At 32.9% G+C, this 24,070-nt stretch overlaps 4 protein-coding genes across 10 annotated transcripts; 2 read left to right on the forward strand and 2 right to left on the reverse strand.

The window, feature by feature from the left end:
• Positions 1-15: 15 nt before the first annotated feature.
• LOC117605453 (solute carrier family 23 member 1) lies at positions 16-6,526 on the reverse strand. Of its 5 annotated transcripts, none has more exons than XM_076693038.1 (15): positions 6,392-6,526; positions 5,752-6,102; positions 5,550-5,671; positions 3,370-3,492; positions 3,084-3,241; positions 2,099-2,304; positions 1,910-2,036; positions 1,726-1,846; positions 1,395-1,650; positions 1,183-1,311; positions 913-1,071; positions 751-830; positions 541-682; positions 339-474; positions 16-242 (listed from the first exon to the last, which is right to left on the reverse strand). In XM_076693038.1, exons 4-15 carry the CDS (start codon positions 3,379-3,381, stop codon positions 164-166), a joined length of 1,605 nt encoding a protein of 534 aa, XP_076549153.1. In that variant the 5' UTR covers positions 3,382-3,492; positions 5,550-5,671; positions 5,752-6,102; positions 6,392-6,526; the 3' UTR covers positions 16-163. The 5 variants fall into 5 exon arrangements, with proteins under 5 accessions (XP_076549153.1, XP_076549150.1, XP_034182715.1 ...); XM_076693035.1 differs by lacking the exon at positions 6,392-6,526 and adding an exon at positions 6,218-6,357; XM_034326824.2 differs by lacking the exon at positions 6,392-6,526 and adding an exon at positions 6,218-6,357 and having other exon boundaries at positions 5,748-6,102.
• Positions 6,527-7,357: 831 nt separating this feature from the next.
• Positions 7,358-13,040, forward strand: LOC117605172 (uncharacterized). Of its 2 annotated transcripts, XM_034326172.2 has the most exons (17): positions 7,358-7,683; positions 7,844-8,109; positions 8,191-8,401; positions 8,463-8,779; positions 8,836-9,045; positions 9,124-9,303; positions 9,360-9,474; positions 9,539-9,729; positions 9,792-10,140; positions 10,217-10,331; positions 10,458-10,529; positions 10,895-10,997; positions 11,075-11,586; positions 11,659-11,851; positions 11,924-12,096; positions 12,174-12,246; positions 12,324-13,040. In XM_034326172.2, exons 1-17 carry the CDS (start codon positions 7,627-7,629, stop codon positions 12,346-12,348), a joined length of 3,162 nt encoding a protein of 1,053 aa, XP_034182063.1. In that variant the 5' UTR covers positions 7,358-7,626; the 3' UTR covers positions 12,349-13,040. The 2 variants fall into 2 exon arrangements, with proteins under 2 accessions (XP_034182063.1, XP_034182064.1); XM_034326173.2 differs by lacking the exon at positions 10,458-10,529 and having other exon boundaries at positions 7,359-7,683.
• A 137-nt stretch (positions 13,041-13,177) lies between these two features.
• Positions 13,178-16,301, reverse strand: LOC117605173 (F-box only protein 21). Of its 2 annotated transcripts, none has more exons than XM_034326176.2 (9): positions 16,151-16,301; positions 15,479-15,751; positions 14,974-15,409; positions 14,768-14,898; positions 14,546-14,693; positions 14,267-14,476; positions 14,098-14,187; positions 13,799-14,018; positions 13,178-13,719 (listed from the first exon to the last, which is right to left on the reverse strand). In XM_034326176.2, the coding sequence occupies exons 2-9, from the start codon at positions 15,697-15,699 to the stop codon at positions 13,538-13,540; spliced, it is 1,638 nt and encodes a 545-aa protein (XP_034182067.1). In that variant the 5' UTR covers positions 15,700-15,751; positions 16,151-16,301; the 3' UTR covers positions 13,178-13,537. The 2 variants fall into 2 exon arrangements, with proteins under 2 accessions (XP_034182067.1, XP_034182066.1); XM_034326175.2 differs by having other exon boundaries at positions 15,925-16,299.
• A 532-nt stretch (positions 16,302-16,833) lies between these two features.
• LOC117605471 (uncharacterized) lies at positions 16,834-23,866 on the forward strand. The gene is made up of 7 exons (XM_034326853.2): positions 16,834-17,127; positions 17,227-17,393; positions 17,472-17,623; positions 17,692-18,452; positions 18,527-18,679; positions 18,797-19,062; positions 19,135-23,866. Exons 1-7 carry the CDS (start codon positions 17,005-17,007, stop codon positions 19,274-19,276), a joined length of 1,764 nt encoding a protein of 587 aa, XP_034182744.2. The 5' UTR covers positions 16,834-17,004; the 3' UTR covers positions 19,277-23,866.
• The last annotated feature ends 204 nt before the right edge of the window (positions 23,867-24,070 follow it).

The raw sequence follows: 24,070 nt of genomic DNA on the forward strand, positions 1-24,070 counted from the left end.
AAATTATAAAATAAAGAGCAGTGTTTATATAAAAATATCTTTTATTCGCATTCTAATTAACAGTCTCTCGCTTTTATACTGATTTTTTAAATATTTACACTATTAAGTTTCCTTGTGCTGATTAACAATGTTATCATCAGATAATGTAATATCAAAGGAGTGCTCAGTGTTTTTTCTGACCACACGAGTAAATCCCAGGTTTGTACGTCGGTAAAAATGGTACATACTGGGTCCATTTCCACCTGGAAGAAAGAGAAACCATTAGTAACCGATTTCATCTTTTTGCGGATAAGACAACGAAATTTCTGAAATCTAAGAATATAATAATGCTCAGTCACCTTCGTAAAACACTCATTCCAAATGGAAAATCAAATGTGTTCGGTACGTATTCGTCTTGCTCTTCTTTCTCATCTTTGCCGGCATCTAGTTCCATTTCATTTGCCCAAGCTATGAGACCACGTTCTTCCGGAGTACCTTAAATTAAAAAAATAATTGTATTAAACTGTAACCTTTTTATTTGAAAAGAAAGAGAATTTATACCTGGTATAATATTGTCTAGTAAACACCCTACTACACCCCCAACTAGGATAGTTGTACTAAGTAACACAGTAAGTACACCATCGGCTATTTCATTCCCAGTTTGGATCACATTTGAATGATTAATCATCCACTTTGATAAGACCTGAAAAGATACCAAAGTATGTTAATGATTCTTTGAGACAGAAAGGCTTCTTTCATTGAGAATCTTACTAATGGGAAGAAGATGGAGAATCCAAGGATGTATAGATTCCTCGCTGAATTTAAGTTTATGTATTGCAACGCAGATAGACCTAGAAAAAAGAAATCAATCACGTATTCTATTGATTATTAATTAATTTTTCTTATAATATGCCTGCCTTCGTTATAACGCACCAAAAGCGGAAATCATTCCAAACATCACACAAAATATTCCACCCACTATGGGCTCAGGAATGATGATAAAAATGGCACCAAATTTGCTAATCAATCCTTGTAGAATCATTAGTGCGCACGCCCACTGGATGACTCTACGGCTGCCAACTTTTGTAACACCTGTTAATGTTTTATTTAAACATTATATGTACTAAACTATACACGTGTTTTATTTACAATGTTGTCCAGGTTGGTTTTTTCCTGTTTAACGTCGGAAAAATAAAAGTTCACCTATCGTTCCAACGTTTTCCCCGAAGGTGTTTGTACCATTTCCACTTCCCCAGAGACCAGCCAACATGGTACCAAGCCCCTCCATACCTATACCTCGATTAATAGCATGAACTGGTGGCGGAGGAGCACCTGAATTTCATTCATAAGAGTATTTCTTTAAAATTTAATATTTGTTAATATTTCTTGTAAACGGTTTGAAAGCTACTTCTTACCACACATTCTTGATGTCGTTGGATAATAACTGATAGATTCCACTGTACACGCTAATACCCCAGCTAACATTCCGAGAACCCCTGACAAACTTACTGTCGGTACTCCCCACTGACCAGGATACGGTACCCTGAACCATGGGGAATTGTTAATGATTTTTAATTTACTATCTGCCCTGGCTGGATGTCCAACTGGTAACGCATCGGTCACGGTTAAAATTGTACAAATTATCCACATGACTATTATAGTTAACAGCACCTACGGTAAAAAAAAGTATACGTAATAATCGCCTCGCCTTTACTTTGCATCTGTGAGTTTAATTGTCTTTTATACCGGGAATAATTTGAACAGTTCGAACCAGACGATTCGTACTCCTTGACCCTTGCGATACGTTAAAATCGGAAATGGCACGTTCACCATTATTTGTGAGTACATCGTTAACATCAGTATAGTTCTGTAATACATAAGAAAAATATGAGATTTCTATCTAATTTATTTCTTTAATTAGGAAATTTACCCGGCTGCAATACCCCAGTGTTGAGACGCCGCATCGGCTGCATTTTCGAATAGGGATAATCCAACTAAGGAGACGGTCGGTACGATCGTCAGAGGTGTTATAAATTTTAACAAGTAACCAATGATACCTGTTGAAGAATATATGTTAAGTAGATGATAATTGGAATTCAAGAGCCTCTTTATTCTTTACCTCCAAATCCGACGACAACTTGGAACAAAGCGGAAACGGCGATAGCACCCGAGAGTTCTCTCATTCTAACTTGCCATAATTCTGTGCGATTTTCCGCGGACATTTCATCTAATACTTCCGGCGCTGGACATTTCCATTGGGGTAAACTTAATATCGCCAAAGTTGGGACTAGAAACGATATAGTTCCTCCTTGTACTAATGGTAATCTATGACAAAGAATATTAGACGCGGTTAGACATTAACGCAGTAGAAAGTTAAAAAACTTGAGCTACTAATTGTAAAATAAGATTGAAAATTAAAGAAGCGTATTTTCCATCAATTGAATTACAAGATCTCGTTGACTACGTATCAATAATAAGTTCCAGTAGAGTAATTTTCTCGCAATTAGAATTACGAAACTCGGTTCTTTTTATGTCGTAAAATCTGGGATAAAACGTAAGCAGTATCCTTCCTGGAACCAGTCAAGGATCTTTAATGGTTCGTAAATCTTATTTAACAAGAGTACTGAACGATCATCGTGACAGTAAAGCCTAAAAAATTAGCATTAGAAACATGCTGCAGAAACAAGTAACAAGCATGAAACACGCATAAAATATCAGCTACCGATTATAGGTATTCACATTCAACCTTAATTCAATCCTAATGCTTTATATCCATCTACAAGTGGCACTTTAATCAATTTTCATCGGTTGAAAGTTTTTATATAAGATAAATACTTATCGCGAATATCAGATTATCCAAAAATCACATAATTGATTAATAAACATTTCAGTACAAGAGTTTCAATATCTATCCTCTTAAATAAATTACATTCACAGTAGCTTTAAGATACATTCTGTAATAAGTAATCACGATTTAGTACTTTATCGACGATAACAAAGTGAAAGACACTCGAGTCTTAATCCTTATATCTGCAGATCCTAAACTACAATTATCTGGTGATAGTAAAACTGATTATATAAGTAATTCCGGTCATTTTTGTTACCTGCACCCGATAGTGGTTTGCAAGAGGGTCACCAATCCAGTGACAAAGATCATAGTAGAAATAATATAACTCCTAGCTGGGTCATCCTCGGCCATACATAATGCTGGGCACAGGATGAAAGGTATCGAAACGATAGCTCCTATCATCGTCAAATAATGCTGAAAAACATGATATTATATGTTTGAAATAATTCAAAATAAATACAAAAATTTATTTAATTATCCTAAAGGATGTATCTAAAAATGTAGAATTCAATTTTAACACAACTTGTGGAAAGTAAAAGTACCTGTAAAGCCATGAATAAGCATAGATACCATGGTGGAACGTCGTCGATGCCATAAGTAAGATTAGTCTCCCTATTGCCTCCACTTTTAGTCGTCTGTGATGTGAAATTAGAATTTTCCACGTTCTAAAATAAAATTTAAAAAACAATAAAATAAAGATACATATATTTTTTATCTAATTGCTTAGTAACTCTTCAGACTCCACCTCGGGAAGTCTCCCTAAATTAATTTAGACTCAATTCTTTCTATGACACCCTGTATTTTATTATTAAAACGAGAAATTGGATTACATAATGCAAGAAACAGCTGGATAAGAGGAATAATTAATTGTATCACAGCGTTCATTGAGACGAAGTTACGTTGCCATACTAATTAACAGTGGATAACTCACTTAAACAAAAGTTTCTTTCCATCGATCGCGTAACTTTCTTATTTAAATCGATTATCGTTTTATTTATATTAAAAAGGATTAAAAGGGATAATATAGTATAATTACAAAATAAGTAGTCTGTAAAAGAATTGACGATTTTAAAAAGGAAGATTTTCCTACGTTTTACTTTTCAAATTCCCTGATAAACTGGTTTAGAGCTGTATCGCTAATGAGCAACATCAACCTTGGTGATTTTTTATGTAATTATTTAAGCAAACAATCAATGATCGACTGTCATATAGTTTAAACGAACAATTATCACAATTACATTGTTAGAACCTTGAGAAGTAACGATAGAGTAATTTCGAACCGGTTTCTTTTTTTTTAATACAATTTCAATTTTCAATTCAACGTATTAATTAATTCACGAAGGTCATATTTAACGACGAGAAATTGAATGTATCTTGTGATCTAGAATTCCTAATCGCTTTATTACTGAATCTGAACGATACGTTGTTTGTGATAGTAAACGCCTCAATTAGAATCTAAACACGTGTCGACTGTACTATACTTTCAAAGATCACGACCGTTCAAGTTCACGATCAACTTTATGTCTGCTATTATTCGGTTTCTCTCAATTTTCGGAGGCTTTTGAAGACAACATTTTTTGTAATTACTATTATTTAACACGTTGAACGCTAGGGGGGTCATACTGACCCCGCAACTTACACACGCCTGAATAATTAAAAGGATACAAATAATGGCAAACAGAAAGGTTGAAATTCGAAATTTGAAAATTAATTATTACTATTCTTAGTAATTAGAGCTTTAATAGGTCCCACAAAAAATGCCCCATTTCATTGTGGCGTTCAACGAGTTAAGTCTTGGAGAATGTAAAAGTGTTAAATAAGGTGCAGAAATACATATAGCCAGCTTAAAAAGATCTTGCGACGCGCATGTTACTACTACTCTTTCTGTTATATTATCTGCGATATATTTAAGTTAAACGACACTGCAACTCGAGGTCTGACAGTGGCTGGTGCTATTTAATTAATTGCTCTGTTGAACGGTATTTAAAATATTATTATAAATATTATTTCAGTGTTCCTACCAGCTGTACTTCGTTCGGTAGGTTTCTAGTAGGTCTACTGTTTGTATTCACGGAAATATAAACGAAGGTATTAATAGGAATAATTGAAAACGATCTGGCAGTTACAGTGATGCTTACAATAATCTGTAACTATCCAAGTACAGTGCCAAAATTATTTTGAAATATATCTTCGAATACATGAGAGGAATAAAGTTTAATAAATTTTCATTTCCTAAGATACCACGATGGTGATAATACGTAAGTAGTTTGACAGAAAAATATCCGCGTGTACTTGAATTTTATAATAAAAGAAAAAAGCTTCTGTCACAGTTAACTACTCACCACCTCGGTCATTTGTATTCCGTTATCAAGCATTTTGAAATCGCGCTTCGTACGACACGTACATAAACGAGTTCAGTTATTTCGATTAAAAAAAACTACACCTAATCCCGTGGTTAAAAAACATTTAAAAAATTCTGGGGACGATTTTCCGGGAACCACCGACCGCGGTGTGGAAGCTCTGCTCCGTTTGACGCGATTCAGAGCGAGAACAACCACGTTCCCGCGACGTTAGCGACGAACTGTGTCAATAGATACCATCGCTCCTTAATTTATCGCTAAATGCTTGGTCAGAAACAAGCCGTTTACTGTTGCTAGGAATTCTTCATCGTTTCGATCTTGACCCTCGAAAGAAACGGATTAAAAATTAAAGGATGGCATACCTGATCTGTAGAATTGATGCGGATGAAGCCAGATCGTTTTAAATAGTAATTAAAAATTGAAATACTTCAGGGATTATTAATTTTTATCGACATTGTATACTGAGACTTTTATGCAGAATGACCTAAAAAAAAAAGATAACTTTAGCATAGTAATAATATTATAAAATTAAATCAATTTTAAGCCCACGTGTCAATTACTTGCCAAGGAATTCTGTCTGTACAATCGTAGATTGATAAAAATAATATTATCTATAGTTTGGTATGAAATCGAAATAAACAAGTACTAATACAGATTTAGTTGCTTTATCGACTTTGTTATGTGGGTCGTTGATCGTCGCTGAATCGCTGATTAAACGATCATTGGAAATATTTTTTTTCAATCTCCTTTTATATTTTAAGATAGACATCTCTGCAAGTACGATATGTGAGGCGGAAATTCTGTGGCCTTCGAGAAGATTATTAAATGAAACTTTAAGTCCTGGTCTGCGGCTTTTAAGTATATCTTCTGACAATAAATTCGCACGTTGAAGAAAATCCGAATCCAGACTATTATCTGTGAAAACATCGCTTTGATAAAGGACAATAAAATTGATGTACAGTTTAGAGTAACGAGTTTCCTAAACAACCACTATCTATCTTCAAGATTTAATCCAATGATTATAACATACTTGTGTAAATAATGCAAACTGTAAGAAAGATAAATAGCAACTGATAGCATTTATAATGGATTAAAGTAGGATACTGATAGCGTAAAATTTAAATTTATCATCTTTAGTGGTGGCGCTGAAATCAAAATATATAACCTCAATCAGTAACTATTGATATAACAAGACTGAACATACCTTTATTTCCGAGGGTTCTTGAACTTGTTCATCTAAAACGAGCGGAATCTGCTCTATCCCAGCAAATAAATGTGAAATACTTCGCACTGCAATAATCTATATTGCTTCGATATGTCACCGATACCAGACGAGGGCCTATGAACTTTGGTGGCGCCCCACATCAATTGTAGATTAATTGTAAAATTAACTCGCAACTGAAAAGACACATCTTTTACTCCTTTGGTTCCATTTTTTATTAAAATAATTGTTTGACACACCTATATTTTAAAAAGACCGCCATAAATAAAAACTACTCAATAAGTTACCGACCGGGTTTTTTGCACGCGGGAAAGTTAGCGCCATCTATTAGGAAGCGACGGAAACTACTTGTTGAATAGTTTCCGCCGGTTTTGTATAGGTGGCGCTAGGATCGTATTTTAAAAATAATTTATGGCGGTTTTTTTAAAATACAAGTTTATCAAACAATTATATTTTTCGGTCTTGTGCTGATTGTAACTGATTTCTAATAAATGGAATCAAAGGGTGCCAAAATTGTGTTTTTTTAGTTGTGAGTGCGAGGTGTGGTAGAAGAGGAAGTAGTAAGACAGGCACGAGCATTATACCAATTGTGCTCTCTAAATGCCGACCTAATTTTACCTGGGGGTATCTGGAACCCTTGAAATCATTGTCTATTCCAAAATCTCATTCAATGATGGCGCTAGAAATTCAATGTATAATAAAAAACAATAAATAAATATAATATACTGAATTATAATTTGCATCTATCGACATTTAATATCTTAAAATCAATACTCTGTAAATTCTATACATTTATATTAATATATAAGAATCTATAAATTTTGTATACCCATATTTTGTACCTTATGTATTTTATATTCAAGATAAAAAATATAATTCAATAATATAAATTTCATGTGTTCATGTAATTTGAAATTAAATAGTCGGAATTATATGTTTCCTGCACTGTCTGTAAAATAATTTACTTCATGGCGAATCACGACTTATAACAATATCGAATTCTCAGCAAATTTTAATGAGTGCTTGGAAAGCATTTTGTGTATGTTCAATTAATTAATAAACAACAATGATTAATATTTAAATCATTAAATCAGTTATATAATTTAATAAACCATTCGAAATGAAATGTCGAAGATTCGCATAGCTTTCACAATTAGGAGATACATGTAACAATCAATAATATCCCATTAACTTTTTATTAATATATAACAAACAGGATGGCTAGTAGGGAGACATCAATTAATTCAAAAAACTCGGATGATCACACCGTTGAGGTTTGTATAATGTCTAATTTTCCAAAATAATTTTAATGATATATAATATAGGTATACGTTTTTCTTATTTGATTTAAATTTACTAAAGTTTTGTCTTTCAATCCACAACTTCCATATACACGAAAGTTATTATATTTATAAAGACATAACTTTATTTTAGACATTGGCAGAAGTCTTCAGATGTTTCATTTGTATGGAGAAGCTGAGGGATGCACATCTGTGTCCCCATTGCAGCAAACTGTGTTGTTATACATGTATTAGAAGGTGGCTCACAGACCAACGTTCTCAATGTCCTCATTGCAGAGCTTCCTTACATTTACATGAATTAGTAAACTGTAGATGGGTCGAGGAAGTGACCCAGCAGTTGGACACTCTTCAAGCTGTTGGTATCTCAAACTCTAGACATGATGATTCAAATAGGGATAGGTAGTCTATTTGTAACTTTTACTTTGAAAATTGCAATTACTTATTTAGCATTGTATTAACATCTACGTGTTTTTGAAACAGATGTACTGTACATCATGAGAAGCTATCTGTTTATTGCTGGACCTGCCGCAGATGTATATGTCATCAGTGTGCTCTGTGGGGTGGTACTCATTCAGGGCACACTTTCAAACCATTAGAAGAGGTGTATGAACAGCACGTTACACAAATAAAGGCAGAAGTTGGGCAATTAAAGAGAAGATTGATGGAATTAATCAGCCTAGTTCAGGAAGTGGTATGCATACATTTATACAAAATATTATTAAGTCAGTATTTCACATTCAATTTTTCACCAGGAACGAAACGTGGAATCTGTAAGAGCTGCAAAGGACGAGAGAGTAAGAGAAATTAGAAATGCTGTAGAATTGATGATAGCACGTTTGGACTCTCAGTTGAAAGCTAAATTATTGACGTTAATGGGTCAGAAGAATTCTTTAACTTTAGAGACAGAGCAGTTGGAAGCTTTATTGCAAGAAGTAGAGCATCAGTTACATACGTCTACTCGTTCGGAACTTATACTGAAAAGTTCCGATATTTCGAGGATGATACATCAAGTACGAAAGAAACCAATGACTAGTTTTGTTACTGCTCCTGTTCCAGCTGATTTTCACAGGTAAAAAATCAATTTTTAAAGAAATCAGAAGAGTAATAATCTATTTATTGTTACAGTGAAATTGTACCGGGGTACGATAGCGCCACATTTGCAATGCAAAATTTTACACAATTACAACTAAAAGCCGACCCAGTGTATTCAGCACCTTTGCACGTTAATGGGCTGTGCTGGAGATTGAAAGTATATCCGGATGGGAATGGTGTTGTACGCGGAAATTATTTATCTGTCTTTCTAGAATTAAGCGCTGGTTTACCAGAGACATCGAAGTACGTGTGATCAAGTATCTTTATTTTAAAGATATAAGAATTGGATTTCCTTATAGCAACTGAAATTTCTTTTTTTAGATATGAATATCGAGTTGAAATGATCCACCAAGGATCTCGTGACACAAGTAAGAACATCGTACGAGAATTTGCATCCGACTTTGAAATCGGTGAATGTTGGGGATATAATAGATTTTTTAGATTAGATTTACTTGCCACTGAAGGATATTTAAACACAGAATTGGATACTCTTATATTAAGGTATGTTAAATGTTCTTGAACTATAACACTAATTGTAATACAAATATGAATAATAGATTTCAGGTACGTCCACCAACGTTCTACCAACGGTGTAGAGACCAGCAATGGTACATTAGTCAATTAATAACAGTTCAAAATCAATATGCTACTCAAATCAACGAGCTGAAAGAGGTAATAACTTCAAAGTATGTAATATAATAAGTTTGTTGACAATTGAAACCCATTCTCTTTGTAGAGACTGGCAATAGAAATATCACGGAATGCTATGGCAGCAACCAGAGTACCTAGTGGAGCTACATTATGTGGATCAGCATCAAACATAGTGCCTGTGATGATTCAGCAACAATCACAAGCTGCTGGAGATCCAATAGTCAATTCTAATTCTACTCGTTCAACTGAAACATATCCAAATGGTTCATCTACAAGGTAAATTAATTTCAAAGAGAGTACTTTACGTTTGGATGATCTATTTTAATTTTTTTCTGTAGTAGATCAGTGCAGAATGCGGTTCCAGGAGGAAGTAATAACAGTTCTCTAACGGGGGATCAGTTAATGCCCATGTGTGAACTAGTAGATCTTTCAGATATCTGTCCCCTTGGCTCTACTTCAACGTTGTCCTCTGTATCATCTAAAACAAGCTTGAAGCAACGTAGAATGAATTTTTTAAACGTTGTTGAAGCTGAATCACCCAATGTACACAACGCGAATGATGTCGGTTCATCAGGAGATTGTCCGGCAACCGATGTCCATTCTCCACCCCTGTCTTATCCGTCTCCGACGGTGCTCAATCAACAACCATCGAATCGTCTGTCTAGTAGTAGCAGTAGTGATAGTGGAGTAAGTTCTTCAAAGTTATTATAAAATATTTATGTATTTATACATAATTTAAAATGATACTATGTTGGTATTACAGGAATTAAGTGAGCACGATATATACTTGGATGAATGTGAACATAACGAGCCGCATTTAACACTTCTGGATGATAATTCTAACGATGAAAACGATGTAGATGATGAAACTATGTCAGGTATCACACAAACTTTGATTATTTTATTAAACAGGATATACCACGTTGAAAATGGTATACTAGTAATGTTACGTACATACAATATTGTATATTAACATAATAATGTCGCTAATATTGCTAAATTAGGCGCAAGTTCAAACAGAGGTTCTGTAGGAGATGTACAGAGAGACAGGCAAAGAGAAAGCAAGTTAGATAAAGGTGCCGAAAATGAAAAACCCACGAATGAGAAACCAGACGAAGATTTCGTGAAAGAAAATCCTACTCCTCATACTCTTGATTACTTTCAAACTATTTCATAAGAAAATTTCTCCTTTTTTCAAATCAGTCTCTCCCTTACTGTTTTTGGTTTTATAATGAAAAATAAATATTCCCGTGAATGTACCGTAATGATCGAAGTTATAGAAAAATCAAATGATTCATTTATATTGCTTATTTTATCAAATTTCAAGTAACTGATTTATAAACTTACATATTTTGCATTAGTCAGAGTAGAATAATGTTTAATAATTATTCGTAATTTTTAAACATATGTACGTGTAATAGCAACAACTGTATATTTATAGGAGAGAATGATGTGGAAGTAGCAGAATCATTAACGTTATGGATTCAAAATAAACAGCGCACAAAGCAACAGAGTAACCGGGATAATACAGGGGATACCTGCAGGTGTGTGTTTTCATAATCAAAAATATTTTGCCGGTAATATTTTCAGAGAATTTAAATTAATATAAATAATGTTGTAGATTACGTGGCAATGATAGTTTAGAAGATGAAATAATGTTGCTACATTTATTCGAAATGCAAGATCGAAATTCTGCCTGGCCTCCTTTGTGCTTCAACAGCCAACACGTGGATGATTCTGATTCAAGGACGTGCTTAACAAATCTACATCATAATTCTAGCCCCTTGCACTGTAACGCTACACTGCCAACCCATGGATCATCTACATTTTCCCATAAGCATAGAGAACTTGAATCAGTATGCAACGAACAATTTTCGGATAAACGATCTACCTGCCCGTCTCATCTTTGTCAGCCTCAAGTGATGTGCAATGGTAGATCTAAATTAAGTCAATTACCTAGTATCTGTCAGCAAGATGTATCCGGATTAACAGCTTGCGGAAGTCAGACTAGATCTGAACCTGCGACTCGTTCAAATTCAATAGACTGTGAAAAAGATCTTCCAAAAATGTCTGTAGTTAATAAAGTAAATCATGAAGTAGAGACAAGTAGGTCTGATTTAATAGTACCAAGTGGTAAGTGAAAGATTAAAAATATCTTCATTATTTATTTGTGTCTGTAATATACAATACTACATACCTTTTTAGTAGTATTGGACAGTAATAAAATTGTATCCAAACATTTATTGTCACGACGACAATCATCACCGTCGTCGTCCACTAATGTTGGTATTGTAAATAACGAGAATAGTAAGATATTTGAGTTCGAACAATTACTTGAAACTATTCAATTATCTCCGATATCTCAGAAGGACACTGCCAGCTGTTTCAATAAATTAAGGTACAAACCTTTCTTAATGAAAGGGTATAAGTAATTTTTTAATACAGTTTAACAATGGTGGATTATATACAGGAAAAATATTTCACCTGATGGAAAAAGCAATGGTTGCACTGCTACTAGTATTAAATCCACTGCCCTCTCATTAGGACCTGATGTTCCATCATCTTCTACAAGCAGTACAACAGATGCTGTACCGAGCCCCAACAATTACAGCTGGGCTCCAGCACTGTACCAACACAAGCATAGTAAATGCAGTTCATTTTGTATAGTATGCAATATATATAATTGATACGGAGTTCTAAAATATTTTTAACAATTTCAGGTCAGAAAAACATTTTAGAGGCTACTATGCAAATATCTTCTAACGATACTTCTAATAAATGTACTGCTGAAAAGTAAGTACATTTTTCTATTTGTTGAAGAAATATTGTTATTAGTCTTTTGTAATTGCATTATATCATTTTTATTACAGATCGTTAGAGGAAAGTAATTCATGAAGTTCCCTTTAAAGTGCATCTGTTGTATTTAACGTTACAAATATACTGTGATTTTTTATTTATCTATACATTAATATTATTAAAACTAGTAAGAATTAGAAATTTCATTTTTGAATCTGCTAACATGGTAAGTGTAATGTTCAAATTAATTCGACGTTTTATAGCAAGTACTAAATTTTATTAATGAACACGAATAATACGTGTATCATTTTATAAATATTGAATAAATAATTCCGTATTTGCTATGATACAATTTGTTAGCTGTAACTGAATATTAGTAACCAGTCGATTCTTCTTTCAGCTTAAAAAGCATATAAAGAAAATCTGACAAATATCATTCCATATTAAATAGTTCAATTTACATTATTTATTATACGCGCGTATATTACACTTTCAGAAAAATTCATGTATTAATATATTGTATAGTATCAAAATACTCAGTATGTTTATTTTTTCAATGGTTATGGTGTTACAAATATAGAGAAAAGAAATTTTGTGTTGTTTTTATGTGGTTGATTATCAATATATATATATAAAGCGAGCACAGCCCATGACAGAAAAATAAAATAAAGACCACAATTAAATAAATACCTTCATCATTCTACTCGTTATGTAGTTAAATCTTATTTAATGCTATTCTGAAACTCGTTGTACATTATTCATTAAAAATGTATATACTTCATTGAAAAATACACTTTAACTACTGTTTGTAGATCAGGAATTGATACTTAACAAAACGATGTTATAAGAACATGAACTACTTCTCATTCTCATTACAAATAGCAGTGTATTCAATACACATTTATATCACATATGAACTGATTTAAGAGTTAAAAGTTGTTCTACGTTTTTCGAATTATCATGTAGCATTAATGATAAATGTTATCAATGAGCAATAGTGTGTATGCATTTACATACTTAACCGTGTTATATAATCCAAAACTTTTATGTATATATGTATAGCCTACTAAAATTTTCATATACATATACAATTTTACACCTATGTTCAGTACTAAAAAAGAAAAATTTTTCTGATTTTTTTTATTTACAGTAAGTGCATAGAAGCTTACTAAAAAAAATTCTTATTTTTTTTATAGAAATACGATTTTCAGCACTATCAATGAATATGATACAGAAAAAAATATTTATCTTATTAACTTGCATTTTAGTTGGAAAAATAAATAAAATATTAAGTGGTATTAAGCGACATTTCGTGTTTAGCAAGCAATTCATTACGAACTTTTTCGTCTTCTGGATACTCTCTTGCTTCTTCTTCGTTTGGTACGTAATGAGTACCATTAAATTTATAAAAATACCTACCAATCGCATGATGATTTATCCATTCTGGATTCGAAGCGAGTTGCAAATTTTCTAGCCATCAATTTAGACTATTTTAGAATACTTCACTTTTCTTAATTTGTAAAATAAGAAACCATAGATGAAGCATTACCTTGAGCCACATACTGACACGATCCATCGTCCACAAATACGTTGTAGAATGTATCTGCATCTACGTTCATTTCATTCCATACGTTCATCCGTTTAGGAGACGGCACGAGGCGTGCATCCCATCCTGTTATTACACACAGATATCCAAGTACCTTATGTTTCATTATCAACCCTATCGCATATTTCACGCCTGGCACTCTTTCCTTCGGTTTTACTTCTTCCTAAACATATATACAATTATTACTGAAATATTTTAAAGAAATTTAGCAAATAAAAATAAATATTTGTTATCATTCTTACTTCTAACTGCAAATTTTTGTGACATTGCTGAATGTTTTTAAACCTTTGGGAAATATCATTTGCCTGTCCTCTTGATGTCAGTTCTGAATCCTAGGAAGTTTTAATAAGATTTTAATTTTTTATACCAATACTGTCTTTTGTAAAGTATTGTATAAACTTGATAAAATACTTTTTGCATATTTTCTACGATTTTCACTAATTCGGTTAAATCCATATCCTGTAAGAGGTATATACGACCTAGTTGTAAAATTATGTCTGTATCACTTGGTTCTATCATATATCGAAGCTCGAGAGCTGAACGTAGTCTTGCAGTTCTGATGTTTATCTGAGTATGTTGTCTAGCAGCTGTTTCTATGTTACTTGCCATTTTTGTTATTACCTATTCAAAATTAAATGATAAATTTAAACAAGGGTACCGGGTAACAGTTTATAGTTCAAAGATACAAACCTCCACAGCAGTTGCTGCTTCATGGACATTATATTTTGCTATTGGACATTTAGAATCACCGATTCTTGGACAATCTTTCTTAGTTAGAAACTCGCCACCATTGAAGACGTCGATATAAAAGTTTTCCTTGTCTTTTGATTTTGGACCACTGTAATAAAACGTTGCAATATTTCTTAAGATATAAAACAAATAAAAATGTGAATTAAGCCACTGGAAACTTACTATGTTTCCTTCCATCTTAACAAAAAATGTGATGGAAAACTAACAGGCTCACACCGTATACCGAGTCTTCGAGCAACGCTTTCAAATACTATTGCTAAAGTAATAGGAATCCCGCATTTGTGCTCTAAAACCTATAACGACCCATATTATTGTTTACAAATAAAGATGACATTAACAGTTTATCATCATAACTTATATCAACTTACACGATCTATAAATGAACTTTCTAAGGAATAATACATTGCACTATTCCCATAGAACCCTAATTTCTGAAATAATACTTCACACAATGCATTTGTTACTTGTTTTGTTTCTGTAATGCTCCACTGATTGTCATCTATAATATTATTTTTCCAATGAATAAACTGCTCTTCTGGAGTTGAAAATATAGAATGATTTGGATATTGTTCTCTCAGTAATTCTTTGGTTTGCTGTGCAATATTATCTAAGGCTGATGATACCGATGAGTATGATACATCTCTTTCTGGCTGACTCCACTGTGCTACAATAGTTGCACCGCATTCTAAGGTTTGCTCTTTTGCTGGTAGAGATACAAATTTTTGCCACTCGTTCTTCAAGTGACTCTGTTTCAAATATCGAATAACTTTGAGAGCATAATATCTGTGTGTTAAATTGCTTGCCCTAAAAAAGTTTTGTAACAACAGAAGTCATATTTGAAGTTCTAAATTGTAATACGATAAATATACTTACATAGCAGGATATCTGATTAAGCTCATAAGTTCATCTACAAGAAAAAAGTAACCTAATGGGTGAGCTCCTTCTTCTGGATGAAACAAAGGATTATATTCTTTAAATTCAACATCAGACAACTCTTGCTTTCTGAAATGTTTACTGGACATCATAGATAAATGATCAATTAACTTTCTCCTGGTGCTGAGACTAGCTTTTATCTCCTCTTTCCAAACCAACATTTGATTCTCCAATCTCTGATTTGTCTGATATGCTTCCTTTAAAAGCGGCCATCTATTATTTAAAGAACAAACTGTTTAAGTTTTTCAGTAAATATGTAAAACATTTTTTTGTTCACTATTATGAAAGATAATTTATAGTGTTTACGAACGAAGGTTACAACGTGAGGTAACATGTTTGTATCATCTGTTAGAGTAGCAATTTATTTAAAATAGCTAAAAGTATACCTTTGAAAAAATTTTGTCTTCCAAAGTTTATTACTGTCGTTGACAATTTTATACAAATGTTTGCATGTCGAGCTGAAATTAACCACGTCGCAAAAGTTCAGGCGTTTATCTTCCAAGATATACACGATTATTTCTTCAGGGAATGAAGTTATTGCGTTGCTTGCCATTTTTACAATTTACACCTATGTAATCTAATTGAAATTATAGAACAAATCTATACAATAACCTCTAATTAAACACCTTTCTACTCTGTATCTGTCATCATTCTGTCACATTAGTAGCTTCTTTGGAGTTCAGAGGTTGAATCGATAAAACCACTAGGATAAGGGCGAAGAACGTAATTATGTGTTTGGAGCAGTGATGTTAGATGGAATAGGTTATTCCGCGTATGCGCACTAGTCGTTGAGTAGTTTCAGCGATTTCCCGTTAGATGGCGATAATGCTCCTTTCTTCCAGAATCCAGTCGATAAGTCGTTGAGTAGTTTCAGCCGTTTTTGTATAGATGGCGATAGGGTCGAATTAAAAAATTTTAATTTATGGCGGTCTTTTTAAAATACAAATTTGTCATACAACTACTTTAATAATTTTTCGGTATTGTGCTAGTTGTAACTGGTTTATAAACAATAGAATAAAAGGGAGCCAAAATTGTGTTTTACCAGTTTTCAATACGAGTTGTGGTAAAAAACAGACTGGTAAAATAGGCAAGACTGTCGGAGTATGCAGCGTTTATTTTACTTATTTCTTGAACTTGTTCTGTTTGTTTATTGAATTTATGTTAAATTTAGTCTTCTTTATTTTAATCTATCCTAATATTAGCTGCACATGCAGACTTAACCGCAGCTGGGGATATCTGGAACCCTTAAAATCATGCTTCCTCGAGAACAAAGACATGTCTAGTCTTTTTATATCTGTAGTCAGTGCCTCAATATTTATATATGTATAGTAAAAACGAATGTGTACCATAACCTATCACGTTGTTTAGGCTTTATTGTAAATAGTTATTCCATTAATTAATATTTCATATATTTCTCTGTATGTTTGGTAACGTTGTGAGAAAGTAAAAGCAAAGATTTTTGAAAAATGGATGAATTAGGTGAGCCTATGGACGTGGAGGTAGAGCCAGCAACTGATGACAGCAAAGTTGTTGATTCTGCTGAAACCAATGTAAAACCGTTCAATTTGAATGATGTACAAGTACCAGAGGTATTTAAAAATAAAGAATAATGACTTCTGTGTAATCAATAACAAAGTTTTCTAAGTTTTGTGTTATACTTCTCATTTTTCCAATGCTTGATATAACAGGTACATTTAGACAGCCGCTATGAAAATCGTGGTGCTGCCTTTACAACAGGTATAGACATATTTAGTAAAGAAGAAAAAATGAAGATGGAAGAGAGAGCTAAACGTTTTGGATTAACAGACAAGATAAAAAACAATGTGTCGAACCAAGAGCAAGATTTGTATTCTAGGTGAAAATTCAGACATGTATTATTTTGCTGAACAAAATTTGATCACTTTAATCTACTGTCTGTTATTTTCGTTTTCAGTATGGGTGTTGCAGAAGATAATGAAAATACTAAGAATATTAGACTGAATGTGATACACATGAGGGGCACCGAAGATATGAGTACCAAAGATGTATTCAAGTATTTTGAGGACTATGCTCCAGCATCTATTGAATGGATTAATGATGTATCATGTAAAGGCAGTTTAAAGTATATTAAACACTAAAATAATAACACTTTACTAATATATAATGTATTCTAGGTAATATAGTATGGTTAGATAATGTGTCTGCAGCTAGAGCAATGTTAGGCTTGTCAAAAAAAATTGTGGGTTTAGAAAAGCCAGATCAAAAAAACACGAAATTATTTGATAGTAATCCAGATGAAGAAAATAATGTAACTAATAATGTTGAAATGAACGATGAGGAGGCTCCAAAATATACAGAAGGAGACTACATAAACATCAAGGATATCAGTTGTCCGTTACCTCCTGGTTTGTGGAGGAAGGGTATAGACTACCCAAAATCTAAAGCAATATTTCTCAGGTTCGCTACTAGAGCAGATAAGAAACAGCCAAATGCTGAAAAGATGAGTGAATATTATAAAAAATATGGAAACCCTAATTTTGGAGGTATCAAAGGAATTTTAACAGAATCTCGTAAGCGAATGTACAAACAAATTAAGCAGAATAAAAGAAAGTTCAGGGATGACTCCCAGGGAGATGTTAAAGATAGCAAACGCATAAAAAATCCATGGGGAGCACTGTCAGAAAGTTGGGGACTCAGTGACGCTATGGAGAACGATTTTGTTGAAAGAACCGAACCCAAGGAACAGGGGCGTAGTATAAAAGAAAGATTAGGTGTAAAGCAACCTCCAAAAGATTCAACACACACGGATGAACGACAAGGCAGTTCTAGCGAGGGTGAAGAGGACTGGTGTAAAAGAAGTAAAGTGTTGCGAATGCGAATGCATGCAGACGACGAAGAAGAAAAAATACATAAACGTCGTGCGCAACTTAAACAAGTCTGTGAAATCTCCCACTATTTAAAATTATATAAACTGACAGGATTTATGTACTTATCATTATTCATTTGCAGACAATGTTAAGCACTTTAAACAAGGATAATGATTTACGTTCAAGGCTTGGCAAATCGAGAAAAGGGATGCCTCAGTTTCGTGATGCGATTCAAGTAGTTGTAACAAATACAAACGCAGCTAAACCGAATCCATTAAAAGTTAACGATTCAGAGGTAATGGTCGTCGTTAAAATCTATAGTCTGAATTACAATTAGTGAAATCTAAGACATTGATCCTGAACACAGGGTGTTAACCTAGTCGATTATGATATATCTTTTGACTGTATATAGGAAGAAGACGGTGAAATTATAGAAGATAATGAAAGTCAGGAAAAAGAAGAAGGCGAATGGCAAGCGTCAGACGTAGAGGAGCATGAAGAAGAAGATGATGAAAATGAAGACTATAGCGACGATAGCGATAAACCTGCAAAGGAAGTACAAGGTCCTAAGGGCAGTGTGATAAAAGTAGTCCAGCATAAACCTCGCGTTGCTTCTACGGTATGGGCGAGACTAAATCACGTAAAAAGCGAAGTCATCGATAACTCTGTCAAAGACAGGTAATTGTAACAAATTAATATTTGTTTATATAAAAGCTGTGTATAAAAACAGGATAAAATAATGTTTTACAGGCAACCAAAGGTACGAGATCTAAGAAGTACCTTAAAAGGTGATCTTCGATCCCGAATCGGCAATCACACTAGAGGCCGTTCTCCATTAAGGATAGAAGTGAAAAATGACAAATATACAGAGGAAGGAAGTGAAACGGAATAATTTTTAATCGAACTATCATAGTGTGAGATATGGTTGTGGTGATTCCGTGCAGGAGTACAGCATGGTGAAAACTTTCTAATTGGTGTATAAAAATATATAAAATGCACTCATTACTCCGAACCCATTACGGTTTCATTTAAAAAAAAAATTGAAATAATACTGTATGATCTGTTTTACTAGATGGACGTATTTAGTTAGATTAAATCAATTAAATTTGGAATATTACAAAATTTAGTTTCAAATGTATATCAGAAATAATTTGGTGCTATCAAATGAATTAGTTGCTTGAATATATACGAGTTAAAAGTTTCGTATTTTTGCAATTCATATATGCATTGACTGTTTAACGTTTAAAATGTTAATACCTTTTACATACCGATATTTTAGATATTATCTTTCTATCTATAATAAACGGGTAATGAGTGCTTTCTGAGATGTATATAGATATTGTCTAACATAAATGATCATACAAGTAGACTTTCATCAAATGAATAAGGTACTGAAAAACAAAGTATATTTTTAAATATTCGTTTGTACGATCGATGATATTTTCTTGAGAATCGTGCATTTTTAGTGATTGCAATATAATCAAATCATGTTGAAGAAAAAAATATTTTATAACAAAGTTGTATGCTGAAGTATGATAGAAGATTTTGCAGACGAATATTTAATTGATTATGCATCGAATCCATGGTAATGATCTTTTGATTTTTTTTTCTTTTTTTTTGTAACCAGTCAAAACTAAAACATCACATACTTAATGCTCAATAAGATTGTAAATAAAAAATGGAATTATGCGAGTCGAATAGTTATACGTACAAAGCATTTAGGATATATTTTCCTTACGTATTTTGCGAATAATGAAATGTTTCGTAATCTGTAATTTCTCAGAATTGTACATTAAAAAAAAAATTTAATAACGGTGATGAATCCATAGTTTTCTGCGAGTACAAAACGCAGAATATAAATCTGTATGCAACTTTTTCACGTATCTGAAAGAAAAAATAGAATTATATAGAAAAAACAGGAAGTAAGGATAACAATAATTGTGACTTCGATTCCGAATAATTGACCAATAAAGCCGCTTTTATATTAGCACAATAATACTTTGAATAGTCATTTTAAAATACAATAATTGATAATTACCATTTCAGTACATACATATGTATAATATATGTATGTATATATGCAAGATATACATATATATAATATTTATCATTTACATGAATAACAATTATTCGGAGAAATGGCTAAAGTAATTTAAAAAAAAAAAAAGAAAGATAGATTTCTTCTTTGAAGAACATAGTGGATTATCATCAGAATATTCTTTAGCCGCATTCATAGTTTACTTTGATTTCTCTATATATTAATTTAATCTCATCTTTGTACTGTTCAATGTTTACAAACAGAAATGTCTCTCTACTGGAATAATTAACAAACAGGAAAAAAAGAAATTTTAAAGATCATTTCTCATAATGTTAAATTCTATGAATGCAGCCGAGGCACGAGGTAATTTAATGCATTAACAAACGAGATGAAATATCTTTGATATCAGCGTTAATACCTATTATTACTATTATTAATTATGTGCTTTAAATCAAGCGTACCTCGACAAATCTACATACTCTTCTATCTAAATTGTATTCTAAGTTTCCGTCTTTTTATACATTTTATAAGATCTACTGATTAGGAAGTCAGGTTCTTTGGACGCTTTGTAATCAAAAATATCAATCTCGTTTGTTAAAAGGCAATCGTGCACGATATCAAGATTTCCATTCTTCTATCCTACGTAAAAACTGTGTTTGATGCATTTCTCTAATTAATATTCTTTTCTCTTTGTTGACCTGACGTCTCATCCTGTTCTTTTTTTTTGTTATTTTTCTTTTATCGTAAATGACGTATAACATTTAAAATCCATAGACGAAATATTCTTTCAATATTTGGATATATATAAGATATGAATCGGCAACAACAACAAATACACGCAACGTTTAAGTATATTAGGCCTGATGATATTAATAATAGTTTCTATCAGTTGTATATTAAACGCTACATTATATCGTTGCTCGCATTCCATTTGAATCCTGTGCCTCTTTCTTCGCCGATAATGGTGTTCCAATTGTTTCTCTTTTTGATAAATTTTGATAAAAGTGTATAGAAGATCCTTAACGATACATAAATGTGCCTTGTATTGATCTTTTATAGGGTTCAATGTAAAATTATAGTTTCCATTGATTAATAAGAAGAGAGAACAGACAATATTAATGGAATTCAAATTGTCGCTTTGTAAGATATATTTTAATACTTAATCTTCAATACCATATTTATAGTTCTTACATCTACAAATAATCAGATTTAAATGGTAATTTTAATCTGTTGATCCTAGACGAACTAGCAGGATGAATTTAGAGATCCACAAGCTTACTTCCAGTCCCTTTTTAGATTCTCTGACTTGTGCAAAATGTTAGGATCATGATTTACAGAGGTAATTCTTCATAGTATGTTGGAATAACAGTTGCAAAGGTCTATACTACTGTAGCATTCTTTATGAATAGCATTTCCTATACTATAAAATATTTAATAACTACTTGACCAATATTTAGTATTCATGTAATTACAAAGTAAACCTTGATGTCCAATTTCAGGGTCTCAATTTGTAATGTAAAGAATCACCTATGTAATTCATTATTAACACCTTTTATAATCTCTAATTAACGGAAGTGGTGTGTTTCAGGTGAAATGTCGATTTTGGAACACCGATATCGTTCGTCAGGCCCAATAAATTTTCTACTTGTTCTTCTCGAGGCAGCTCGTGAAAATTATTTGACAAACATTTCGCAATGCTAATTTATCATTCGACGGTCGTCTCTCTGTCGCAACTGCTCTCGGTATTAACTTCTTAAATACGTACACACATATAATATTCATGAAATTCTGATACATAGCGACTGTACACGCAGAAAAAGTACGAAAAGACCGTCTGGAAATTAGTTTCACTTAGCACTCGAGAAATTCAGTTCCAAGTTATATGAAGACGAAATTGAAAGGGTACGAGGAAGAAAGGGTTTCATTCATCGTGTGTTCTTTTTTAGATAAACACCCTGTACAGCATAAAAATATTAAAGAAAATTGGAAGCTTCTCTAAGCTTTCTTCCTGTATTCCCTTTGTAAAACAGATACGCTCTGAACACATCAGAAATACTGAAAACTGCACATTTTTTTAACTCCGGGCTCCTGAACCTGAAGGATTTTCAGTATCTTTGAGTGTATTTTAAGCGTGGATCAAAACATTTCACATCAAGAATTTAATAAGATGGCACATATACTTCAACAAGCGCTAGTTGTCCTTTCCGATTTTTCATTAAAAGAAAAAGGTATTTCCCAGGAAGGTATATCTGTTAAGATAGCAATACGTAATGGATTAATTATTAATTTCAAATGATGAAATCATCGTCTAAATATTCAACGACGTCAACGATTCAATTATGCTTGCAAGGACAGCAGTGTAAAAAAGAAGCATATTAAATTAGATTCTCCTCACTAAGAAAGAACGAACAAAAGCTATGTTTATTTTCTAAGAAATAAATTAATGAAAATAGAAAAATATTTTCTGTAACTCCTAGATAGACTTATCAACTATGAATCACCAATAATGTTTCAAAACTTTAAACCTAAAGCGACTGATAAATATGAACATTCTATTCTGGATAGATTGAAAAATTCTTCTGATTATTGGTGAGATGCTAAACTCCTCTCATAGACTGTTATTTTTTATTGAACTCCAGATATAAGCAGCAGCAAGGTCAGATCAATAATCCAATACATCCTTCAAGGGTTTGTAGGGCATAATACACGCTGAGCAATCGAAAAGGACATTCATCTGGGTAATACAACGTTCTCATCGAATATTTGAAGAAGGATATTTGAATCATAGGCAACGAAGCGTTCTTGAAGTGTATAATTATTGATAACGCATCGACGCCTTGAGTTCAATCGCGAATACACCACTGACACGGGTTATTAATGAAGAATCATTTTATTGGATGTATCGAAGATGAAATCTGAGATCTGATTAGTCGAGGGAGGCAAAGTGTTTCATACTGATTCCTTTTATCACTCTCTCTTCCTTTCTCGTGTCGCTCTTACTTTCTTTTATTATTAACAAAATCCTAATGTTTCGTTTGTACACACGATTGGTCTCGTCCAAACATTGGCGAAACTAGGTTTTCAGGGTGCTCCTGGTCTCTTAGCTTTGTTAACAGTGTCAAATAAAGAAAAGGACCAGGCCCAACCTGGCCCCTCCTTAATTCCACCAATGCATCCAAAATAAGAATAATATGCTTCTTCTATTTTTCTCTTTCAACAAGTATCTCGTTGAAGAAAGAATAATAATTGAAGTTTCTCATAAATGGGTAACAAGCAATTATTAAATGAATCGTTTATATCTTACTTGTGCTTTAATGATTACTCGACTTCTGCTGCGTTCGTGATCATAATCGGCTAAGCTTTTTACCGTCGATGATACGTTCGCATACATACACAGATCAAATCGCTTTTCCATTTGTCACGGCCACATATCTCCAAGGATGCTGTATCAACTAGAGCTATATATTGAATATCAAAAAAGAATCTGTTCGAGTATACACATGTATATTTAGAGCGAAAAAAACATACGAATCGAAACAAGAACATTATTTTGTATCGTACATTTAACTCACATGGTGATTGTTTGAATCCCGGAAATCGTGTCCGCCGACAAGTGGACTTTATGAAACCAAATGGTTGGTTTTATGA

This window comes from Osmia lignaria, chromosome 3, assembly GCF_051020975.1.
Source record: "Osmia lignaria lignaria isolate PbOS001 chromosome 3, iyOsmLign1, whole genome shotgun sequence".
Classification (NCBI taxonomy): Eukaryota; Metazoa; Arthropoda; class Insecta; order Hymenoptera; family Megachilidae; genus Osmia; species Osmia lignaria.

What these genes read in the sequence shown, in the direction of transcription:
- LOC117605471 (XM_034326853.2), top strand. Translation starts at nt 17,005, where the DNA reads ATGGATGAATTAGGTGAGCCTATGGACGTGGAGGTAGAGCCAGCAACT. An exon ending in ATGGATTAATGATGTATCAT is followed by an intron (nt 17,624 to 17,691) that starts GTAAAGGCAGTT and finishes AATGTATTCTAG; the next exon opens with GTAATATAGTATGGTTAGAT. An exon ending in GTCGTGCGCAACTTAAACAA is followed by an intron (nt 18,453 to 18,526) that starts GTCTGTGAAATC and finishes ATTCATTTGCAG; the next exon opens with ACAATGTTAAGCACTTTAAA.
- LOC117605453 (XM_034326822.2), bottom strand. Translation starts at nt 5,027, where the DNA reads ATGTATTCGAAGATATATTTCAAAATAATTTTGGCACTGTACTTGGAT. An exon ending in GCTTATTCATGGCTTTACAG is followed by an intron (nt 3,242 to 3,369) that starts GTACTTTTACTT and finishes CATGTTTTTCAG; the next exon opens with CATTATTTGACGATGATAGG. An exon ending in CAAACCACTATCGGGTGCAG is followed by an intron (nt 2,305 to 3,083) that starts GTAACAAAAATG and finishes TCTTTGTCATAG; the next exon opens with ATTACCATTAGTACAAGGAG.
- LOC117605173 (XM_034326175.2), bottom strand. Translation starts at nt 16,091, where the DNA reads ATGGCAAGCAACGCAATAACTTCATTCCCTGAAGAAATAATCGTGTAT. An exon ending in AAGCAGCAACTGCTGTGGAG is followed by an intron (nt 14,477 to 14,545) that starts GTTTGTATCTTT and finishes AATTTTGAATAG; the next exon opens with GTAATAACAAAAATGGCAAG. An exon ending in TCGTAGAAAATATGCAAAAA is followed by an intron (nt 14,188 to 14,266) that starts GTATTTTATCAA and finishes AAAACTTCCTAG; the next exon opens with GATTCAGAACTGACATCAAG.
- LOC117605172 (XM_034326172.2), top strand. Translation starts at nt 7,627, where the DNA reads ATGGCTAGTAGGGAGACATCAATTAATTCAAAAAACTCGGATGATCAC. An exon ending in TTGGATACTCTTATATTAAG is followed by an intron (nt 9,304 to 9,359) that starts GTATGTTAAATG and finishes TATGAATAATAG; the next exon opens with ATTTCAGGTACGTCCACCAA. An exon ending in AAATCAACGAGCTGAAAGAG is followed by an intron (nt 9,475 to 9,538) that starts GTAATAACTTCA and finishes TTCTCTTTGTAG; the next exon opens with AGACTGGCAATAGAAATATC.